This window comes from Nicotiana tomentosiformis, chromosome 6 (genome assembly GCF_000390325.3).
Source record: "Nicotiana tomentosiformis chromosome 6, ASM39032v3, whole genome shotgun sequence".
Lineage (NCBI taxonomy): Eukaryota > Viridiplantae > Streptophyta > Magnoliopsida > Solanales > Solanaceae > Nicotiana > Nicotiana tomentosiformis.
Window position 1 is genome coordinate 46,355,014 of NC_090817.1, and position 23,744 is coordinate 46,378,757.

A 23,744-nucleotide genomic window follows, 5' to 3' on the forward strand; every position below is an offset into this window, starting at 1 on the left:
GTCTTGGCCATAACATCCTGAAACACTGGTGTAGCAACAAAACCCTTTGAATGCAGAGCTGGAATTGGGGCTTCGACATGGTCATCAATAATTTGATCCTCTACCTAATAAGCAGGTGGGTTTTCTAATAATGCACGGGTGTGCGCACGGGCTACCGTGGCGTAATAGTGCGGCCCCTAGTGGGAGCCTTGACCCTACCTCGACCTTTCCCTCTCCTGGCTATAGCCGGTGGTGCTGCCTTTTTGTCACCTGCTGTTGCTTCTGAAACGCGAGTTCTCACCACCTGTGAGAGAGTAGAAGAGAAAGATTTAGACTTAGAGAATAATCAACGCACGATAAGGAATCAACAAAAGGTAAAGTTCCTAAAGCCCTATAGCCTCTCGTAGATAGATAATGACGTCTCTGTATCGATACTCAAGACTCTGCCAGGAATGCTCGTGATTTGTGAGATCCTTAAAATCTAGAACTCTGATACCAACTTGTCACGACTAAAAATCCCACCAAAGATTGTGATGGCGCCTAACCTGCTTGTTAGCAATCTACCCAATAGCAATAACGGACGTGAAATTATTAAGTCATTAACAGAGTTATGATAAAGCATAAAGGCGAAAATAGTCTCAAAACCAATATAAAGATACAAATATCTGAGACAGGGCCTATACCCGACCATAACTGTCTAGAAATTTCCAAAATCCGATATCATAACATCACGAGCATCTAATAAGAGTGAATTATGTATATCAAATAATAATATCTATTTAGAATAAACAAAAGGACATAAATAGATAATGAAGGGAAGGGGACTCCATATGCTACAGATCGAAGAATTAGGCAGCTCACCACGAAGTCTCCAACTATAGCACTAGGTTCATATAGGTCTCACGAGTCACGAACAGACCTAATAGAGTCTTGTAGATCGGTACTGAGATATTTGTACTTATCTTTGAGAGACTATAGTGTTTAAGAGAACTTCCCTTTCTTGGTTCTTTATTGTGCTACTTTATTCCGTTTGAAGCATATACCTTTAATTCCTTCCTATTCACTCGTATGCGAGGTGGAGTACTCAATATTAGTTGCGCGCCGGTGAGCGGTAGTGATGTTTGCGGATATGGTGTAGGATAATTTTTCCCGTGTTTCGAGAGCATACTACTACCGTTGCCTTGTGGAGAGGTTTTCCATTTATAGCAACCTCGGTGTCGGTGTTGCCCACAAGTTCAAGGCCTTATTTAATGTATTGTGATGATTCACGCGTGAGTCTTGACGCGGTGTTGGCACATAATGGTGGGGTGATTGCATACGTGTTGCGGCAGTTGAAGTCCCGTGAGGAGAATTATCTAGTTCCTTATTTAGAGTTTGATATTTGTTCCAGCGGAAGAGAGATATTTGGGCTATGAAAGTTCTGGCCTTGGTTTATGGATTTGTGAGTTGGGCATCCTTGAGCATAGTGGAGTTCTTGTTTGCGTGGTTGATTGAGTGTTGGCTTACCTAGCAAGCGGGTTAGGCACTATCACAACCTTTGGTGAGATCTCGGATCATGACACACCACTTTCACCTCTACCCCTCAACAACCCCACCCACTTCTTATCCCTACCTTTGCTATTATCATTTCCACCCCTAGATTCAGACCTATCATATTTTTCAGTACTCCGTTTAGACATAAGAAATTTTTTCTTTTTTACCAAAAACAATTCACTTTTTTTCGAAATCAGCGTTTATTCATAAAATTTTTAATTTTCACTTTTAAGATGTATTTTAGAAATTTTTGAAATTTTAAAAAAATCTAAAAAGTTATTTTTCAAAATTTTCACTAAAATCACTCACAAAATTTCAAAAACAACCCAAAATTATATTCATGTCCAAACACAACTCTAAATTTTAAAAATTTTTCCCCCTATTTTAGAATTTTACAATTGTTATGTCCAAACGCCCGCTTCATCTATTTCATCTCCCATAGTATTTGTTTAAAGTATAGATTTTAAAAAAAATATTTTTTTACTACTGAACTAAAATAAAAAAACACTTATTTTCTAGGAAGATATTTTGTAAGGAAAATATAGGAAAACATTTTCAATCATGCCAACCCACCCTAAAACATGGACCCATTTTTGACATCTTCATCCATCCCTCTCAGTCGCAGGCTCGCAGCATCCCCTCTTTGAACTTTGACGATGGTCTCCAGCTAAATTCTATTCGAGAATCCTAATTAGGCAAAAAACAAGGAATTGCGAAGACCCATAAACCCCCAAATGATACGAAAAGGTTGATTGTGCAATCTTGGGGATATATATATATATATATATATATAGGAAAGCCCTTTTTCTTTTAGTTCTATGTACAGATGGATCCAGAGCAGACGTTTATAAGGGTTCAAGAACGATTTGCTCAGATGCTTCGGCCCAGGGTCAGAGCTACTCTGGAGTATTTGTATCTCTTCATCGCCGTCACTCTTTTCTCTATTCTCGTCGTTATGCACGCCAATTATGTTCAACAGGTTCTCCTTAAATACTCTCTTTTACTTTTATTGGGAAAATTGTTACCTCTTTTATAGAACTGAATTTTGTTTTGCACAGCAATTATGTTCAACAGGTTACCCTCTTTACTTGTTAAATTAAATTCACAATTTCATTTTTTCCCCTTTAAATCAAAATTTTTGTTTGTTTTCTTTCATTTTTTTGGGAGAGGGTTGGTAAATGTTTGGTTTTCTAGGAAGTTGAATTTGCTAATTGAGTGGTTTAGTTTTGCATCTTTTATGGAATTCCCCTTAATGACGGATTACTCTTGTGCGAATTTCCGGAGTTAGTCCTTACTTGCATAATTTGGGTTCGCTAATCTGAGTTTTGGAGGAATGAATTGTTTTTAGTAGCGTCATATTATCATAACCTCTTGGTTAGGTAAGAATCAAATTCCTAGAGAGAGAATGACTATGCATAAATAGCCTCTCATCCCTAGTTTCGTTTTGATGCGGCAATGAGGTTTTACTTTGTACAGAAGAGTGGGTATTGTTTGTAGAGAATCATTTTTTTCTTTTTGGTATACTAACACCATATTTTCTCATGATTGATAAAACTATTTACATTAAAAAAAGAGTTTAGATTAGAAAAAATCTGTATAAGAATTGCTGAAGAATTTAAAAGGGAAAATTGTTTTAGATATTATATTTGATTGACTGACTCTCTTAATGGTTCTTTATGGAGGGTTCTCTTCTTTCTGAATATGGTGGGGTTGTTGTGTTCTTCCGTTCCTTTCCATGTAAAATGTATAAGTAATGGCTATAATTTGTTCTGTGTAGCCTGGCTGCTCAAGTGAGCTGTCTAGAGTGAACATCTCAGAGGCACAGCTTATTCAAATCAAGGTGAGTTTTCTCATTTGCTGTACTGTAAAACTTCTCCTGTTTTATGTTCTCAATAATAATTGTGGATATGCATCTAGGTTTTGGGTGTTGAAATAAAAGCTAGTGCTGAAAAAGGCTTCATTTTTTTGTGTTTTTGGGTTTCGGGTTTTGAACTAAGTTGCTCGAACTCGGGTGCTGGTGTACGGATCCGAAAGTCGGATTCGGCAAAATCTTAATTTCAGATTCGGGGGTGCGGATCCAGGTATGGATACGGGTGTTGGGATTCGGCTAGGAAAATTCAAAATTATAAAAATAGAGCTATAAAGATATTCTAAATTTTGAGAGATATTTTGTGAAAACTTACATGTATATTGTAGAATTCAATCTTTCATTCTCCATGTCTTAAATTGTAAAACTTACATTATATTGTAGAAAAATTTACATGTATATTGAAGGTATGCCGTTTTCCATGTCTTAAATCTGTTTTATCTTTTATTTTGAGAAATCAAAATCTCAATTATTCTCCCAAATTTGTCCATGGACTCCGGTCAAAGTATTCGAAGTTGGTTGACTGAATCCCAAATGTATCCTGCACCAGCACCCGTCCCAGTGTCGATACGGGTTCGGCATAAGAAATGATGAGTCTGCGCAACTTAGGTTTTGAACATTGTAGCTTAAGTTGAAAAGTGTTTAGTCTGGAATTAGATAAAGGAAAGCCCAGGGTAGGATCATATAAAATATAAATATCTGCATGTAGAAATGTGATGAATAAATTAATAAATTATCGATGTTTCTCAACCAAAAAAAATCATTTTTTTTTTGAGAAGAGTAACATTTTTATATAAAACTCATTAGTAAAGTTACAGTTCAAACAAAAAAGAGCAAACAAAAATTCTAGCCTTGTACATCTAGCAAGGTACCAATGATGTCTAACAAAGATCCTACATCATCTATGAACCTCCTTTGGTTTATGAACCTGCTTTACACCAAAGGTAGAACAAAAATATACAATTCATCTTGATCTTCTGTTGAGAGTTTGAAATGTTTTCAAAGCATCTAAGATTTCTCTCCTTCCAAATTGCCCACCAAATACATGCTGGGATGATGCTCCACCACTTCTATTGCCTTATCATGTTTTTCTTGTCATTCCAGCATGCTAGGAGTTCACCAGTTGATCATGGCATTGACCATCTCATACTTTTCATGTTCAAAAATAAAAGCGTACAGTTACTTGGCAGTGCAAAAACAGGTGATTAATAGTTCCCGACTCTCTACCACACATAAAGCACCTGGAACATAAAGGCATCCCTCTCTTCATCACATTGTTATGTGTCAAGACTGCCATTCTAACCACTAACCAGCGGAAACATGCCACTTTGAGAAGAATCTTCACTTTCCATACATGTTTCCACTGCCAGGAGCCAAAGTGTTGCCCAGTACAATTTAAGCCTGCATATGCTGATTTCACAGTGAAAAGTCCCTTGCTAGTCCCTCTCTACACTAGCCTAAGCCCTCTCTGAGATGCCTTTAAAATTGTCTAACAGCTTGAGAAATTCAACTACTCTGCTAACTTCCCAATCCAAACACAAATAATCTTCCTCTATCTATGTTGAGGACTTATTAAAAGTATGACTTAATGGTGGCCTTGTAATGTAAAGCCAATTGATCATAGGGGTGCGAGTCTGCATTAGGCTGAAGGTTTAGTCGGCTTATGATCTTTCTCTTTTAGCAAATAACAATGTGATATATATATATGGTGTCTAGTCTTGAGTTACCAATTTTTTCGTTTGCACATCCTAACCAAATTGGTCCCATGGTAACTTCAAAATAAAGAATTAGTCGTAGGAAATCTATCTATTTTTGAGAAACAGATAAATTGAGCTCTATTAATATCATATTAATGAGTCCCCAAAACGGAGCAAAAGTCATAAATCCTATCTCATTTACTGCAGCAAATGGTAAAAAGAGCAACCAAGCCCAAGAGAAAGTGAACCAAAGAAAAGATCTTTACTCACAACAGTTGAAACCATGGCCATGTCATCTGACGTTAAGACCATGGTAAGTTCAGGTTGGCCTATTAGAGTGAATGTAGGTGGTTGATGTAGTTTCTTTTTGAAGCATCTTAGTTTCCAGTTGCCAAAGTGTAGTAATGAAGTGAGGAACACCCTACACCTAGGTAGTGTCTCATTTTGAAACTATTCTTTTTTTTCCCTTAGAGAGTCTTATCTTCATTTGTAGTGCTTTAATGGTTATGCCATGTACGCTTGGGGTCTTTCAATCGAGCTCTATTTGGACGCATGTGGGCCATTGTATATAAGCTTTCACTTTTAATGTGGCTCATTTGACGACTCAAGTACATGGATCTCACGATCTATTGGCATAGATTAGGGAATGGATGCCTATGGTCGAAGAGTTGGAGTAACAACATAAAGAACCAAGGTTCGGATACGTGCAGAGGCAACACTAGGTGATTTCTTTCCATCTGTCCAAAGTTGGGCGGGCAAAGTTATCCGGTACCTATGGTGTCGATGATCTTGAATCGGATCAATATCATGAATAACAATATCTGAACTATCAAATCAATTTGTCGTCGAGAATTGAATAATATAACATAGGAAGTTCTTTTATCCATACCGCCCCAAACTTGGATTCCTGGTCGAATCCAAAATTCCTTTATTTATTTATCATTATCATTTTTATCATCTTTTTTGGAGTAACAACATAAAAAACCAAGGTTCGGATTCGTGCAGAGGCAACACTAGGTGATTTCTTTCCATATGTCCAAAGCTGGGTGGGCAAAGTTATCCGGTACCTATGGTGTCGATGATCTTGAATCAGATCAATATCATGAATAACAATATTTGAACTATCAAATTTCGTCGTCGAGAATTGAATAGTATAACATAGGAAGTTCTTTTATCCATACCGCCCCAAACTTGGATTCCTGACCGAATCCAAAATTCCTTTATTTATTTATCATTATCATTTTTATCATATGTTTTTTTTGGAGTAACAACATAATAAACCAAGGTTCGGATTCGTGCAGAGGCAACACTAGGTGATTTCTTTCCATATGTCCAAAGCTGGGTGGGCAAAGTTATCCGGTACCTATGGTGTCGATGATCTTGAATCAGATCAATATCATGAATAACAATATCTGAACTATCAAATCAATTCGTCGTCGAGAATTGAATAGTATAACATAGGAAGTTCTTTTATCCATATCGCCCCAAACTTGGATTCCTGACCGAATCCAAAATTCCTTTATTTATTTATCATTATCATTTTTTATCATATGTTCGTTTTTTTCCCCTCTCTAATCCAGTGATGTTAAAAGCGACCGCTTCCTCGCTTAAAGCAAAAAACGATGCGAAGCGAGGCATCTCGCGCTTCTCTGATCTGAAGCGTATCAGGTACACAAAAGCGATCGCTTCCCCTGGAGAAGCGAGGAAGCGAACAAAGCGACAGAAGAAAGCGCTTCTCTTTAAAACTGGGATGCCAACGTTAATTAATTAAAAAGGCTCTCTTTCTTTAACTTCAAGATCATCAAGTTTGGTCCAGGTATGCGATTTCTTCTTCCTCCTCCTTCTTCCTCCTCCTTCTTCCTTTTCTTTTTCTTTCACTGTTTTAGTGTCCAAATAGCAGCGAAATGTTGGCGAAGTTTTTTTCCCCTTCAGTTCTTTTTCTCATTCTCTTCTTCTTCATTTTCTTTTTCTTTCACTGTTTCAGTGTCCAAAAGCGATCGCTTCATTTTTCGTTTCAGTTATACTGCCATTTTTTGGCATACTTACTGTCATTTTTTTCATATCATTTATTCTTAGTTGTCTATGCAGTATTTATTTTATTGTCATCCTCCTCCTCTTCTTCTTCTTCTTCTTCATTGTCTATGCAGTATTTATCTTCTCGCTTCTCACTTTAAGCGAAAAGGGGCTTGTCGCGTTTCCTCGCTTCACGCTCTTCACAATACTGCTCTAATCTATCTAGTTCCTTCTTGTACAATCATCTAATGAAGTCTCATCAAATTGCTCTTCCATTTCCGGTGGTGGAAGGAAACATGTATTGGTTGATTAGCCGAGGTGCGTTAGTTGGCCAAGACATCACTGTTACCCCCCCCAAAGAAAGAAAGATATTAGATCTTTTACAGCTGAATATTTGCATAAGCATCTAAGCAGCTATGGTTTTTCGTTTTTTTCTTTTAATTGAAGGGTTTAAGCCTCATTTGAGCTGGTTCACATAATTTCTTAGCAAAAAAAAGTTGTGTGCTGATAAAGTTCAACAAATTGTTCAAAAGAAAATTAAGAGAAATATGAATAATGAAAAAGGCGTGGTTCAAAGCTAATATAGGTGATAAACTGAGTTGACTAATCTTGAAGGATGATTCCTTATAGAATATCTAGCATTTGTCACATTTTCATGAATCTATATAAGTCTCCATTTGGTACATAATTGCATTAATATCGCTGTTTTGGTTATTTACTAAATTTCTGATCACTCACGTGTGCTAGTTATATCATACTGTAAAATCCAGCTGATTCTGTTTTCTCCTACAGATTACAAGTGCTGGCTTGTGGTCACAGAATCAAACCAACTATGATGTAGTAAACGTTGCCAACGAAGAACCTATAAGTGAGAACCTGAAATGTGGGAATGAAGATAGTTCAGTTACCACAGCTACAAAACCATGGTTGGACTGGTTAAGTGATGGCGCCAAAAGTGGTAAATCTCTATTACATTCAAACAGTGAGTTCTTTGAATCTTCATTGGGGAGTTCTATGAAGAGTGAGTCAGTGGTTGATGATGTGATCCCTAAAATCAATAAGGAAAGTTCACGTGCACGATTTTTCATCTCGCCAAAGGAATCACTCAAAGCAGCTATAATTCGAATTGGCCAAAAATGGCATGGACGTTTGTCTTTCATTTGGAGAATTTCCAAGCGGGTACTTGGAGGATTATGGGTAAGTTTGGATAAGTGTAAAACTAGCTTGCATCTTCTCTGATACTTTATGTTAGCATATTATGGGATTCCCTCATCTGGGAACAAGGCTAGCTAAGTGAATCATATTATAAAGTACACACAGCTTGCTGTGCTTATCATCATGCCATCTTTTATTAATGTTTTTCGTGCAAATGAAAATCCAAGGTAAATTGAGATGGTCTTAACCCTAGACTGGAATATTTCCTAGTTAAACAGGCTAGGAGTACACTTAGGAACACTAGCTAACTTGTGATTTTCCATGTACTAGTTTTAGAGTACATGCCTCGCATGTGTAGCCTAGTCTTTATTCTAAAATTTAAAGGTAATAATCTTTTAATATAATGCATAACTTAAAAATATTTATTTACCTTATAAAAATCAAAGCTTACAGAAAGTGCAAAGTTTGATTGTGGATGATTGTTATCATAATTAAATATTGTAAAAGGCCTTTCGTTCCTCCTCTGTTGAACTTCCTTGGAGGAGGAAGGAAAGCTCATACTGGCCATAAACTATCCTGCCAAAGTTCAAAGGAAAAAAGTATTTTCATAAAAAAATATTTTTAAATTCCAATTCGCTTATATCGGAAAGTAAAACTTACTCGCCTAGTCATCCTGCAACACCACCTATAATTTTTTTAAAAAAGTCAGTACAAACATATGTTTACATATGAATAACTAACCATTGTAAAATTAAAATAACACCAAATACAATAAAATTAAAACAAGACCAAGAATCGTTTAAAATTAGTTTGAGTTTTAAATTTAACATAATTACTATATTAGAGTGATTCAAACTCAACTTTTCATCTGACCTATAACATAAAAAAGCTGGGACAACGAAACTGGTATTTAACGTATAAAAATAGCAAAAGAAAAATCCCTATAATTGAGAATCTTGCAAATACAATTTGGAATCTAAAAGATACCGTTATTGTGTTCATTCAGATACAAAGTGCATTGAAACAAGAAGACGAAACTTGGACAACATGTTTAAGGAGTACTTCTAATAGAGATTGAAGATAAAGTATTAATGTTAAGTATCGAGGTTGAAAGCATCACAATTGTAAAAATTTCACTGTCAAATCTACAATGAAATCTGGGCGAAAAAATAATTCATAGAGTGAAAACGAACATGGCTTAGCATTGGCTTGTTACCATTGGCTTGTTCGTGCAACAAATAGCATGAGTTGCTCTTACTTCTTTGCATCAGAATTAATATGGACTAAATCATAGGTTGAGAGGTACAATGAAACTATTAATTAGCTTTTCTGTGTATTTTCGTCATCAATTGAATAAAATTAAGAAATGACATGTTCAATGAAAATATAAAGCTTCAATCTACCTGATTATTACAACTCAAAGACTGAAGAAGAATTAAATCTAAAAAATAGTAAATCTGTCTGGATGTTCCATTGACAAGAGAATCATTATGTGCAAATGAAATCCTATATAAGAAGTGTTTGTGTGTATGGTTCAAAAAAGGAAAGGAGTAAAATTGTGTATAGTTCGAATAGAAAAAAGAACTTTATTTGTAGTTTCTACGTGCTCTTTTAATTACTTTTTTTTAATAATCAAATCATATTATTAAAAAATTAAATCGATTATATTCATAATGAAGACTCCTAAACCTAATAGAGTTCTCGGTGCACGATATTTAGTTTCCTACTTTGATTTCTCTAGTTTAGGTGTCAACTTTGGATTTTTCTGTTTTGGTTTTAATTACTTTTTCAAATAAGGGAAGATTTAATAATTAAAATTTTACTTGATATCAAATTCTTAAATATTAGAAAAATAAAACTAAATTACAATTTTATCTAGTGTGAAATCTATTTTTGAAGGGTAAAAAAGACAGAACAATATTTTGCTAAGGGCCTTCGTGCTTTTAATATATTATATAGATTTATTGCTTCACGTTCAACTTTTTGTCATTAAACTTGCTATTTCTACCACATGACACTTATTATTTTTTTTTTTTGGGCCAAGGTGAGTGATTAAGAGAATGAATCTGAACATCAGATAGCTTGCTTTTTATTACCCGTTTTATGTATTTCTGTGATTAGCTTTTTGAAAGGTTACAGTACCTAGTGAAGAACATAGCCTATTATGTCTTTCCTACTTCTCTTTTGTTAAAAATTCTATATGCTTAAAGGAACTGAGAAGATCAGGTGTTATACAGACCCTTTATATCACACAAAAAAGAAAAAAGTTTCCACAACATAAATTAAATTAGTTATGAGATGTGCATTTAAATAAAAGATTTTGAAGTTCGAATATATGTTAGAAAGTCCCATTATAACGGTTTTAAGGTCTTATTTCATCATTCAGTTTAGGTTGCTCTCCTCTGCGCATTTTGGGTTCTGAATTTTGGCAGGTCACTGATTGAATTGGGGACTTGTGCCCATGTTTGTCCTTTGTTGTTCTCAGGAATTTGATTGGTGTTGTAACACCTAATTATGTTTTGCTGAAGTTTTGTTTGAGTTTGATGTTATTGTCTGGTAACAACGTTTCACTTAGGGTTTACTTTGCTGATCATCTTTATGGCAGCGTCTGGTCTTGATACATTGTGGAGCTAGATTTTAAATACCTGATATTTTTTCCCAGAAGAAATGATGCATTACTTATCCTGTACACTTTTGTATACTGGTGGCAGTGGGCATCCAACTTGTATGTTTCACAATAAAGTTTACTTCTACCATCTCTAATAATGAGCTGTAGATATTTAGTTTGATCTAATAAGTGAATGCCTTTTTGTTTCTTTTCCTCTAGTTTTCCTGGTAAATTTAAATGTCAAGCTCATTCAGATGCTTGCTTTAACGTGCTTCTCAGACTAAAGTTCCAATATGCAGGATATTGCTGGTATACATCTACATATTGACATTCCTAAGTTGCTCAAGGCGCTTCACTTGGACAGGCTAAACTCTTATGCTGGTATCTATCTACCTTCTAATAATCCTGTGCAGTAGCCACAACTGCATAATGAGCTCAATCTTAGTAAAGCCAAATTAGGAGTTTCTTTTTATGTCTATTCTTCCCATTGTTGGTGGATGGCCAAAAAGGTTACTGAATTAGTATTTTAACTGCTCCTTTTTTGGGATGTTGTTTGCCTACCTTTATTATCTTGGAAGCGAGAGCTCCATGAAGTCTCTTTTTACTTAGCTCAAAAACATTTTTCAACTGAAGATTCTTTTGAAGATAATTTTGTTGGAATGAAATTATTTTCTTAACCTTCTTGCAGTGGTTGGTTGAATCTGTTTGTTTCTAAGTGATGAGCCATTATCTTGCGGCTCTGCTTTCCATTCTCCTATCATTTATAGTTTTGATGATTGACATGTGGGTGTTTATGTCATTAGTAGCTATTAGGGGGTGTTCGTCGGTTGGAATGGTACGGTGTTTAGACATTTCGGTTCGGTATTTTTGGTATTCGGTTTCTTAAAATGTGATGACAATACTATACCTAATTAATTCAGTATGGTTCGATTTCCGTCCTTTCGGTTTTGATTTATTTGGTTCGGTAGCTTCGGTTTGTTCAGATTGGATAGAGAATTTTAACTTATCTTTATCTTTTAAAAGTAAAAAATTCTTGAACGAACCACTAAATCAAAGAAAGTACCTTTTAAAACTTTCAATTTATAGAGAGTGAACTGAAGGAAAGGTTCTCTGCAAAGTCAAGTTTACCTTTCCATGAGCTGCAAAACTTCTCCATAATAGAGAGCGATTATACTATAAAAGTGGAGCGAACTCAAGGAATTTTGCAGCTCATGGAAGAACACCTCCGAATCATCTCATATCACAAGATCTGCAAACTCATCACACTCTACCAAGTCCTAAATGAATTCACAGATTTCAAGCAGCTTTTGGATGTTATATTGACGGGAGAAAGATACACCTTAACTAGCTAGCAAAATTAATATTATACAAGTCCTACTGCAGCAATGATTAGTAAAAGAAAAAAACCTAAGGATAAATGAAGTGAAATTTTAGAGCTTTCCTATATTTATGTTATAATAAAAAATATGTGTATTGTGTAAGTTAGTATGTATTTCGGTACGGTATCGGTATTTCGGTATTTGTTTTTCAAAATACTAAATACCATACTACCATACCGGATACCAAATTTTTTAAAAGCTTAAACCAAATACTATACCAAATACCAAAATACCGGATACCAAATACCAAATTTCGGTTCGGTAACTCAGTATATACAAGATGCTTATTCTGCAACTGTATAAAGGTAGACTATGTTACAAAGACTTGGGTACAGTTATTTGGTACAAAGGCACTTCATTTTAGTAGGCCCTAAAATCAACATGCATGTATAAGGATAAAATGTATTGACCTAGTAAAGTTTCTAGCGTGTCCCTTTTCGTACGTTTTAAGCCTAAAACAAAATCTAATCTTCTGATTCTACTCTATTACCCCTTGTTTTCTCTGCCTACCATACTAGTGGTTTGTTAGTGATGTATACATAGTGAAAAAACATGATATATAATAACGAAATTCAGCTTGGATCAGATAAACATGCACTTGCCATTTCATCTGATGTTACTGTGCTTGTCAAATCGGCTTTTCAGGTGCATAGGATGCAGTGTAGCTGCAGTAGATGGTCTGTGAAACCCCAAATAATTCCTCATGTACATCCACCTTTTTTATTTTAATTTTTCTTTTAGTAGGTCTTTGAACCCACCTTATTTGGGACTAATGCGTTGTTGTTGTAGGTCCTTGAAGTTACCGTCTTCTAAAGCATTCTTTGTAGGTGGTGTATGATAACATTATGGCAGCGTGTTCTAGTAAGAAATAAATATAGGGTAAATTAGAGACATGAAGTATATTATGTTACGATACCCTAATCGGCTTGAAGTTGCAATTTCTTAATGTGCAAGAAACTTGAGTAGGTGATTTGGATGTTGTCTATTCATTTTGGATCAAGGTGTTTGGTACATTTCTGATTAGTCTATTAAGGGCCTGAACAATTATTTGGCATTTTGATGTTCTTATGTGCTAACACCAAAATGTTGAAGGTAAATTTTCCAATGATCAAAACTGTACATGTTTTTTTGCAAAAACATTGTATGGCACTTGGTGAACTTGTATCTCCATTTCCTTGTGCTTTATTCACGTCAGTACAGTATGTCCTTGACTAAAGACATTCCAACTCCACCCAAGATGAATATAAATAAACAGGAAAAGGAAAAAAAGAAAAAAGAAAAGAACACTGGTCAGAGAAGAGGGGGAAGAATGAGCAAAGACACAGGGAGGACATGTATTAATTGGACTATGTTCACGGGCTGACCTACATTTAAAGAACATTGGCTGTCAGAATTTGTCATTAAGTACGTGTAATCTTAATATACGACTTTGGATTCCTCAATATTTATGTATCTTTATATAAGTGAAAGGCTTGCTGTAAGACTACTTTAATTGTTTGAGCTAAATGAAGCTGCTAATGCGTTTTGTGAGATCAAATTCATGTTAGTTGGTCGATAGTTGTTGATGGTTTTGTTGAATTATCTATCTTTCGATGGTTGTGATCTTTATTCGGCTATGCAGTGCAGTGGCTTGAGACAAGAAGCAAGGCATTTGAACCCACTTACTTATACACCAAAGAGAAGGTATTGGTGTTGCATGCTTGTCCTTCCTGTTGTTCATTTATGTTTCTTTTCCTAAACTATTGCGGATTTCTAAAGTTTGTCTTATTAGTAAATTTTTGAGTGCTACCATTTCTTCCCAGGGTTACTTGTTACTACCCGAGGAAGCTAGGTTGCACCATAACATTCGCACAATAAACATAAGCATCTCAGCTTGGCACTCCTGCTTTGGTAACAGGTCAGTTCATACCCCTTCACTAAAATTATCACTTAAATAGATAAAGGCGTGTTCTATGATTTTCATTTCGTGCTGTGAACTTCAGTCAGAAGGGCCATGATTATGATATCTTTAGCACTTGAATCAAGGTTGTCAAAAAAAAAAAAATTTCATTATTCTTCTTATTTTTTTATTCCTTTTTGTTTTGTTTCCCATTTAATGTTTCTGGAGCTTGTTCTATTTTCCTCTTACCACCGACGTGGTGGAAAAACATGGGACATGATCATGGACTTGCAATACAAATAATCTTGCCTTCCCCTATTTCGCTTTTAACTTCTTGCTTGATTAGCAAATCCTTCACCCATATGACAGTACTTTTGTTGTATCACTAGTCATTCATAAACAAATTATAAACACAAGGATTTCTTTACCCCAACACTTCCTTTTCTTCTTATGCTCTCTTATTTGTGATTACAATAACTTGGTTGGTCAAAGTTGGATTCTCTTCTTGATTGAAGTTTATATCAAAAGATTTTGATACACTTAAGTTTTGATGACTTATTTAGGTAAAAACATCATATTTAAATAGAAAGCTTCTTTGTTCCAGGTGGCAGCAACTTCTTATAAACAGACTTGTGGGATATGACACTATTTTGATGAATAGTTTGTTGAATTCTCCTGGAGAAGGTACTAAGTACTTCAACATATCAGCAACTTTTTGCCTATGCAACTGTCTCACTTGAGTAACAGCATAACCTTTGGTGCTACATTTCTTTGTTGTGTTTTATTTATATTTGCTATAACTATCAGTTCTGACTGGCATAGAACTATAGGATAAACCAGCTAAGCCTATCTGATACTTAAAGCCAGAACCAAAATAAATGAGTAACAGTCTCGCTATAAATGGGAAAATCAAATCATATTTCACATTCTGCTGAATACAGAACCAGAACTACCTGCACATATATTCAGTCTGAGCAGCTTGAAACACGTTGTGGTTGGTTTAAGCAGCTTAAAGAAAAAGATGTGTGCACAATATGTAGAATAAAAATTTATGGTTGAACATTGTGGCACATGAGTTCTTTGTCATATTTGTCCCCTACATTTGACTTTCAAAAGTCAAATATGTACATATATAAATCATGTGGAAGATGAATGATTTTCAAACACTACAATCAATTAATGCGCCTCAACTTGTACTATATAAATCCTCTATATCCAATGAAAATATCCTCTATTTCAAGTGCGCTCTATTTGGGCTAGATTCATTAGAATACTAAATATTTCTCTTTTAAGACAAATTTGGAGTTCTCTAAAATCGGAGGTTCTCTAAATAATCATGCCTACCGTATATTCACGTGAATGTAGCTAACTAGACTATAAAGACCTTTAAAGGATTCATCACATTAGGGCTATTTTTTTAGTTTTTAACATAAATGGTCCCTTAAGTTTGGGGTATGTCCATGTTGTCCCTAAAATATAACAATGGAAATATTTAATCCTTTAAATTTGCTAAGTTTAAGTACTTTTAATCTCCTTTAATAGAATGTCAAACTCCATTTGTTAAAACTGACGGAAAATTTCACCTCTCTAACCTCAACTCGGCTCTTCTTGAAGAAAAGAACAAAAGCACTCCCTTTTTTCTTCGTCATTCCAAAACGAAGTGTCACACGAATCCTTCCTTCAGATGACAACAGCGCCATGCGTCTCTTCCGCCTCACCAGTTCTAATGAACTCACCCAAGAGAATCTTACACCTAACTCCAGTTTTTTGTCATCTTCCCATTCCTTCCTGCTCTATATAAGCCCACAACATAGGGACAAGTTTTACACATACAGAGGACATCATGCAGAGCAACATAACAAGAAATATATACACTCAGGATAAAGAGTTTCACAATAGACATAAACCCAGCTAATATTCTCATCTCAAACAGGAGAGCTCACTGCCAAATACATACACATTCAGTCACATCCTAAAAAATGAAAAAAGATATTTCACATTCCCTCACCCCTTTTCTCCATAATCTCACGACAGAGACACGCATGAGCGGAGTGACAATTGGCGCCCACCTTCTGTGCAATTTCATCTGCAATTTTAGTGTTTACTCACCACGCTCAAGTAGAGGGCTCATAAAAGAGCATATTCACACATATACCACATCCACACTGAGCTCAGCCGAGAAAACTGACACACGCATTGCACCACAATACGATGCACAACTCATCACTGCCAAAGAGCAGACACAGTCAGCTATGATACTCACAAGTGGTCTTCAGATATGACTAGCACTTGCATTTCTTGTGACTTCTCCGTCTAATATGAGCTGTCTAGTAACGGCTCTTCCGACAAACATATTACATTAAAAGAGACCAGACGTGCTCAAGTTTGTCAAGCATTTAGAATTAATATGCTCAAGATTATATTTTAGGGACAAAATTAGGCCTACCCACTAACATTAGAGATCATTTGTGCTAAAATCTCGCTATTTTTCTGTGATTGTCAACCTATTGCAACTCTCTTCTTCTATCCGTGCTGGAACCAGTGGAACGCAACATAAATGTAATTAATATATGGAACTTTTTTTTTTCTTCTGATATGTTTAAACATGGATTTGATCTCTACTACCTTGGGATTGAAGAGTTGTTCTTATTGTTGTATAAGTTCAAATGGACAAGTGTACGTCATGGAATATAGCAATGTTAGAGTCCAAGTGTCAAAGAAAATAGTAAAAAAAACATTTTCCAGGTATTTTACGTACATAGAAATAAAAAGCAAACTAGCATGAGGGTTTAGCTTCTGGCAGTTGACAAAAAGTCAATCTAGAAAAACTGAAGCCTGTAAATTAGAAAACGCCATAAATATGATAATCTAGAAGTTCATGTAGTATACAGTCAGGAGAGATTCTAAAGGTGGAGTGAGGGACAGATGTATAATTTTGCAACCAACGAAATAATGTGAATATATGTGTACGCGTTCTTGCAGGTGTGATAGTGCGTGCTTTCTTTGTTGGTTTTGTTTTTGTGGTTTTCAAATACTCAAGGACAACCAAATTCTGATGGTTTTTTAAAATTAAAAACCATATATCTCCTAATATAATGGACAAACCTGTAGAACTGCGGCCAAAGCCAAATTCTAGATGAATAATTGGTGTATTTGTTCAAATAATTCTATGGTCCAACGAACTTTCTCTATCCCGATACTTAAAATGTTTGTGCGTTCATTCAAACATCATCTTATGATACCTTTATTCTAAATCCTGATAATTAAATCTTAGTGCTCTTCTGCAGCTGGTTGTCCCCCTTACTTGTGTAGCAGACTTAACTGATTCTTAGCTTGAGCCTAATTAGTTTTCACTTTTGCATGCTTTCAAAGTGCCTCTAGTTTTGGATTGGGAGAATCCCGTAACCACTTGATTTATGAAGGTTTATTTAAGTCTCTTTAGCAAAGCTTACTTTCATTTTGTTGTCTTTCGTTGTGCTGATGCTTCATGGAATTTTGTGCAGGTTATCTTTATAATCACCAAACGAAGGAGTTCTATAATCTAACTTACGCTCATGAGCAACCTGAAAGTTCTGCAAGATTTGGAGGTGTGTCATTCTTTTCTATTATCTGCCAAGTCTAACATAATGTGTTTATGACGGGTTACTGCTTCCCATTGTTTGATTGAACTTTATTGTGAAAATTGGAATTTACTTTTCCTTAGATATACTCATCTCAAGGTTGTTTAACCCTGTACCAGTGTTATCAAAGGCGAAAAGGTTGTATATGTAGTCCAAGACCAATAATTATAAGCATGAATAACAAGTATATGGACAAAAAAAGTTGAAGAAAAAATAACGATAAAGTGAAATATCAATTGTTCAGTGTCGCATTTTCAGGATTATACTCATGGGCAAGGAAAGTATGCCTTAGAGCCTTGATGCGACACTGAAGCGCCCGCAAAGCGAGGCGAAGCGCTCAACATGTTTTGAGCCTCGTTTTAGGGCTTAAGCACGCTTTAAGCGCTCCTTTGACAACACTGCCCTGAACCATGTCAGGGTATGGTGTCTAGTGACTTTAAACAATGTGTTTTTTTTAGTTTTTTTGCTAAAGTGTAACACTTCCATTCTGTCTAGCATGTAATGCAATGGCGGGGTGTAGAGGTTTTAGTCTGAGGCAGTTAATTCACAGATGAACAAAATTGTATTACTTGAAAGTCAAGTTGCTTTCTTCTGTGTCTGAATTTGAATTTGTGTAACTGTTATGTAAATTCCATCTGACATACTGTAGTTGCATTTGCATGTATACTGATCATATGAAGCTTTGTAATGAGCACTTCAAATACACGTGGTTAGATTTGTTATGAGCACTTCAAATACATGTGATTAGATCTCATCTGAGCATTTGCTTTATATTTCTTGCAGACTACCTTGTCACGAAGTGTGGTGTACTCATGATGTCGCTCTTTGTTTTCTTTACCACAACAATGTCAGTTTCATTTACATTAAGAGAGACCCAAACTCGCATGCTGAAGTTCACGGGTAGTTTCTCTTTTTATATATTTGATGCTATGAAATTTAGCAGCATCTTATATAGCGAATTTATAATGCCATATATTTTGGCATCTGAATAATGTACAATCATATTTTAATTTTGGAACAATCACATGTCAACATGAAAAACAAAGAAGAAAAATATGGTTGCTCCCAGGGATTTTGTCTATTGGTAAGAGCGTAGCAAGTAATGTGTGGGTTAGGCACACATCACGGGTTCGAGCCATGCCACAAACAAAAGCCTGGTATTTAAGAGAAGGGTAGAGGGGCGGACCTATTATCCACTGAGTTTCGAACCGCACGCCATTGGCCCTCGGGGATTTCTCGGTTATCAAAAACATAATAAAGATATGGTTATGCTGCTGCTGAAGTATGAAGCACTCGTTCGTGTGCAAATACCCTGTTAACCTTGTATACTAAACGAATGTTTCAATCATTGATTCATTGAGTATCCACTACTTGCTGTTTGTTTTTGTTTGATGTACCCTTCCTTATCCTTTCTTAGACCTACTCTGTAAACTATGTACAGTGCAGCTACAGCATCATGCTCGGCATAGGCTTCCAACATTTCAGTTGATCTTTGTGCACGTAATTGAGTCCCTTGTTTTTGTACCAGTAAGCAGACTGCTCATTTCTCAGTTAATTTCATGTACATCCGTTTTGTAGTTGGTGAATGTTGGTTATATATCTGAGGTCATTCAGACATAACCTAGAGTTCGATATGCAGATCATGATAGGCATCCTATTTTTTCTGTTCGAGTTCTATGATGATCAGCTGCTGGCTTTCATGGTGTTAATTTTTGTTTGGCTGTGCGAACTGTTTACGCTAATCAGGTCTCTGTCTCTCTCTCTCTCTCTCTATATATATATATGTGTGTATGTGTGTCTTTGTCACACACTCTCATACACATAGACATTGATTACTCCTATCTGTTAGTTACAAATGACAAATTCAGGTCGTACTTGGTAGAGGCCCGGGTTATATAACTTCCAGATAATCAAAACATTGAATGCTGTTTTGACTATCCAATGCAATACTCAGTGAAAAAGCTGATCCTTGTATAGGAAAACCTAGATATTGGTCTTCTATCCATCTTTGATACTAGTTTATAATGGAACCAGAGAAACGTGTCTAGTGGTGTATTTCTGAGTGTCTACATCCTGATGGGTCTTATATATATATGGGTGATGATAGTCCGGTCTATATCTATTTGATTAAAGGAACACAATTCTACCACCTCTTTAAAGCTGTTTTAAGGAATTGTTAATTTATACTGCCTGAAATTTTTCCCAAGAAATAGTAGGGTAATAAACTGGCTAAGAGAAGGGAGGATGGTAGTTATTAGCATAAGAATGGAAGATAGTCTGGTGCTCCCTTAATAACAGCCACACATCCCCATCTTGGAAGACCTCTATCAGCATTTGGTCAGGCTGCACTACTTTCACTCAAGGGGCTTAATGGCTAATTTCTTTCATCAGCAGCTTTTGTCAGTATTCTATGTTGATCAGAAGAATAACCCTGTAATCTTGTATCTATCATTACTCGTGAATGTAGTTTTACATTTGCCGTCTTTTTTATTTTTTGTCTTTTCTATTGTTTATTTGCCAAGATAAACTTTCTGTGAAGGAGCACAGTAGGAAGGGGTTCTGTTCATTGGAAGCCCTAGTTTCCTAGAGGAAAACCGAGGAAAAATACTCTGCGGGGGGCTGATTCAGCGAACCAAAGAAGTTCTTGACAAAACAAAAGGATAAATGTCAGTTAGAATAAAAGGGTGAATAACTGCAAAACTGAATTTGGTTTGATCTATTTATAAAAAAAGAGGACTGTAAGAACCCTAGTCCTTAAATAATCTAGGACTTGTAATTGTGTAAAAACAAAAGATAAGGATGAAAAGGAAAGAAACAAGTATAATCCTGCTACCAAGAAATTTTATGAAAAATAACTAAGATAAATAGCCGAAATAAGAACATTAACCATTGAGGACTGCTATAATTTTGCTGTTACAGTAGCTCGATGCCTGTGAAGAAGATGGTATTCATCTAGGTTTTAGTGCAAAGGACAATCTTTTGGGGTTGGTAGTCTGATATAAGGCTTATCTGTAAGGAGGTTTAGTTAAATATGATGACTTACTGTGAAGAATTTTATTTCTCATGTACCATCCTTTCTCTTATTGGCTGTCTGATATGATGATTTATTTGGTTATCTCTTGCAGCGTACGCACACCAATATCAATGAAGTACTTTCCCCGCTTCTTTTTGCTCTATTTTCTGGTTTTCCACATCTACTTCTTTTCTTATACTTATGGTATGTCCAAATGACTTGATGTTTCTTGAGGGTCAAATTCTGCTTATTGTTCCTTATATGACAACATGGTTTTATCTTCTCAGGTTTTTCTTATCTAGCACTATCGACAACAGCTGCATTTATGCAACACCTTATCTTATATTTCTGGAACCGTTTTGAGGTAGGATGCAAATTTCGATATTTATAGTAGTTAGAGGATTCTCTATTTGTTTTAGGGGCTTTTGCTTTCTTTAACAAGTCTAGACACTAGAAAACTGTAAGATTGTTTTAGGGGCTTTTGCTTTCTTTAACAAGTAGATGGGTGTGTATATATACTGTATGCTTCCTTTACTTTCTATAGTACAGTTACATCTGAAAAATGTGTTACTTGTGTTGGAATGCTTGAGGGTTTGTATTATACTCCTTTGATCCTGTACAATCATGTCCTACATATGTTGCAGGTGTTAAAAAACAGGGTGAAAAAGAAGGAAACATTAATTTCTTAAAACATTTTTAGCACAATTTTCATCTTTGTTTATTCCCCCGTGGAGAGGAAATGTCAAACCAAAACTTTTATCATTAGGAGCGAATCCCACTGACAGAAACACAAGAGGAATAGCTAATTGAAGTAAGATGATTATCCTACAATTTCCCTCAATTTAAACACAGGTTTCTTCTGACATAGTGTTCTCAATTTGCCTATGAATTCAGATTGATAATGATAACCTCATGCTTGAATGTATTTGCTTTGGGAAATTCCATGCTTGATCCATCTTTTCCTGGCTAGATGGTAGCAAATCTAACACTCGATGGACTAGGTTTACTACTGATTGATGCTGAACAGTCTTCGCTTACACTTGATCTCCATTTGAATTCCTGGCTTTCTTTCAAATCAGATGGGAGTTTATCTGTATCAATATCAAATTGTTTTAAAAGGAAAATGAACTTCTTATCATCTCAACCAAATATAAATTGGGATTTGTCCCCGTATTTTTGTCGTTCAGGTTCCAGCTCTGCAGAGATTTATGCAAAATAGACGCTCACATTTTCAACAGCATCCTGACTTTCATATCACATCTTCTACGATTCTTGCATCAACTTTGCACATCACAAGATTAAATGCAAGGAGCCCTGCTCCAACTAATGTTGATATGCCTCCTAGTCCTGGGCCTAGAATTGATCCATCAGTGCCAAGAAACGGTGCCGCTGAATTTTCTGGAGTTCCAGATCGACGAGGGAATGGAAACCAAAATGAGTTTGGTAATCCTCTTCAACTTGGAGGGCAACCTGATGCTCCCCAGTCTGAAACTGGAACTAATCCTGGTTCTATGAACTCATTCAGCAACTTGTTGCTGTGGATATTAGGGGGTGCTTCTTCTGAAGGTCTAAACTCCTTTCTCTCTATATTTCGAGATGTACGAGACCATGGTCAAGTTTTTGCAGGACCACCTAGACAAGAAACTCATGCCCCCCAAAATGCTGAATAGATGGAAGCTGCAATGTTGGGCAACCTAAGGTGTGTAGTGCACAAAAAGAGTATTGGAAAACTATCCATGAGAATGGTGAAATGAGGCTAAGGAATGAGGAAAGTAGGCTTTCATCGTCTGGGCAGATATGGCGAGATTGTAGAGAATTCGGTAGTTGATGAGCCACCGAAGGGAAAACTTTTTTCCACCCTTAACTTTATGTACAGCGTAGGAATTGAAGATGTGGAAGGAGGATGTAGAAAACCTCCTCCTTTATGGAAATTATGTAAATTTATTTCATTGTCATCTATCTTTTTCCTCTTTAAAAATTGTGTCTATATTAGTTTGCATCTTATACATGCTTGCCGTTATTGTTCTGTATATCTTGTATTCAAGTTGTCTTCCCGTGTTCTTATACTTTATGTTCAGATTCTTGGTCATATACTTTTTTTTTTTTTTTTCAAAACCCCTCCCAAATTAGGAGGATTTGTAGTGTTTTCACTCCCCCTCCAGCGTGACTCAAACCCAGGACATAACGGTCGTAGGTGGAGGTATTTTTTCCAACTGAGCAAGCCTCACTTGTCTTGTTGGTCATTTACTTGTTCCCGGGAAATGCTATAGCATCAAATTGACATTGCAGCGTTTTAATTGAGTTTTTTTAGAAATTTGTAGGGCGTGCTATACAGCGTCCACCCACAGTCGCTAAAAACTATAAATAATTGTGTTGGCAAGTTTTAGCCAAAAATCATTTCCCAGAGCTAGGGTTTGCGAAGAAGGGGAGAATTGAGCTTTCTTCAGTCCAAATCATTGAGGTAAGTCTAAAGTGAATCATAACCGTTAATGCTTCATAGAATCAAGATTCTTACCATGGATTATTAAGTGTTATATAGATTTCACCATTAAGTACCACCCCACCTCTCCAATGACGAGTTTTGGTACTTGTCTAGGAATTGGAGATGGTCTCTTCTTATGTTAAGTTAATGATTGTATATCTCATAGGTTGCAATAAGGGTGGCAAGTGGGCCGGTCCAAACGATTCCGGTCCCGGGCCGGTCCCAAATTAAACGGGCTGAACGGTCTCGGCCCGCGGGCTAAATGGGCTAAGTGGGCTCAACGTAATTTTTTTTTAAAAAAAATTAAATAGATATTAGAGACAAAAGGATGTTAAAAAAATATATAAAGCAATGCTTTGTAAATTTTATTATAGAATTGTGACCTAAATTTTATTTAATATATATATATATATATATATATATATATATATATATACTAAGTGTATAATATATAAGCTATGTATATATAAAAGCTATATTCGATAAGCTATATATACATCTTATATAGCTTATATAAGA

General features: G+C 35.8%; 1 protein-coding gene across 1 annotated transcript; it reads left to right on the top strand.

Moving 5' to 3' along the window:
- Positions 1-2,181: 2,181 nt before the first annotated feature.
- Positions 2,182-22,773, top strand: LOC104102455 (membralin-like protein At1g60995). Its single transcript, XM_009610163.4, has 14 exons — positions 2,182-2,491; positions 3,290-3,352; positions 7,882-8,286; positions 11,152-11,233; positions 13,853-13,914; positions 14,034-14,128; positions 14,715-14,794; positions 17,614-17,697; positions 18,514-18,630; positions 19,172-19,257; positions 19,370-19,476; positions 20,856-20,947; positions 21,031-21,107; positions 21,931-22,773. Exons 1-14 carry the CDS (start codon positions 2,339-2,341, stop codon positions 22,411-22,413), a joined length of 1,986 nt encoding a protein of 661 aa, XP_009608458.1. The 5' UTR covers positions 2,182-2,338; the 3' UTR covers positions 22,414-22,773.
- The last annotated feature ends 971 nt before the right edge of the window (positions 22,774-23,744 follow it).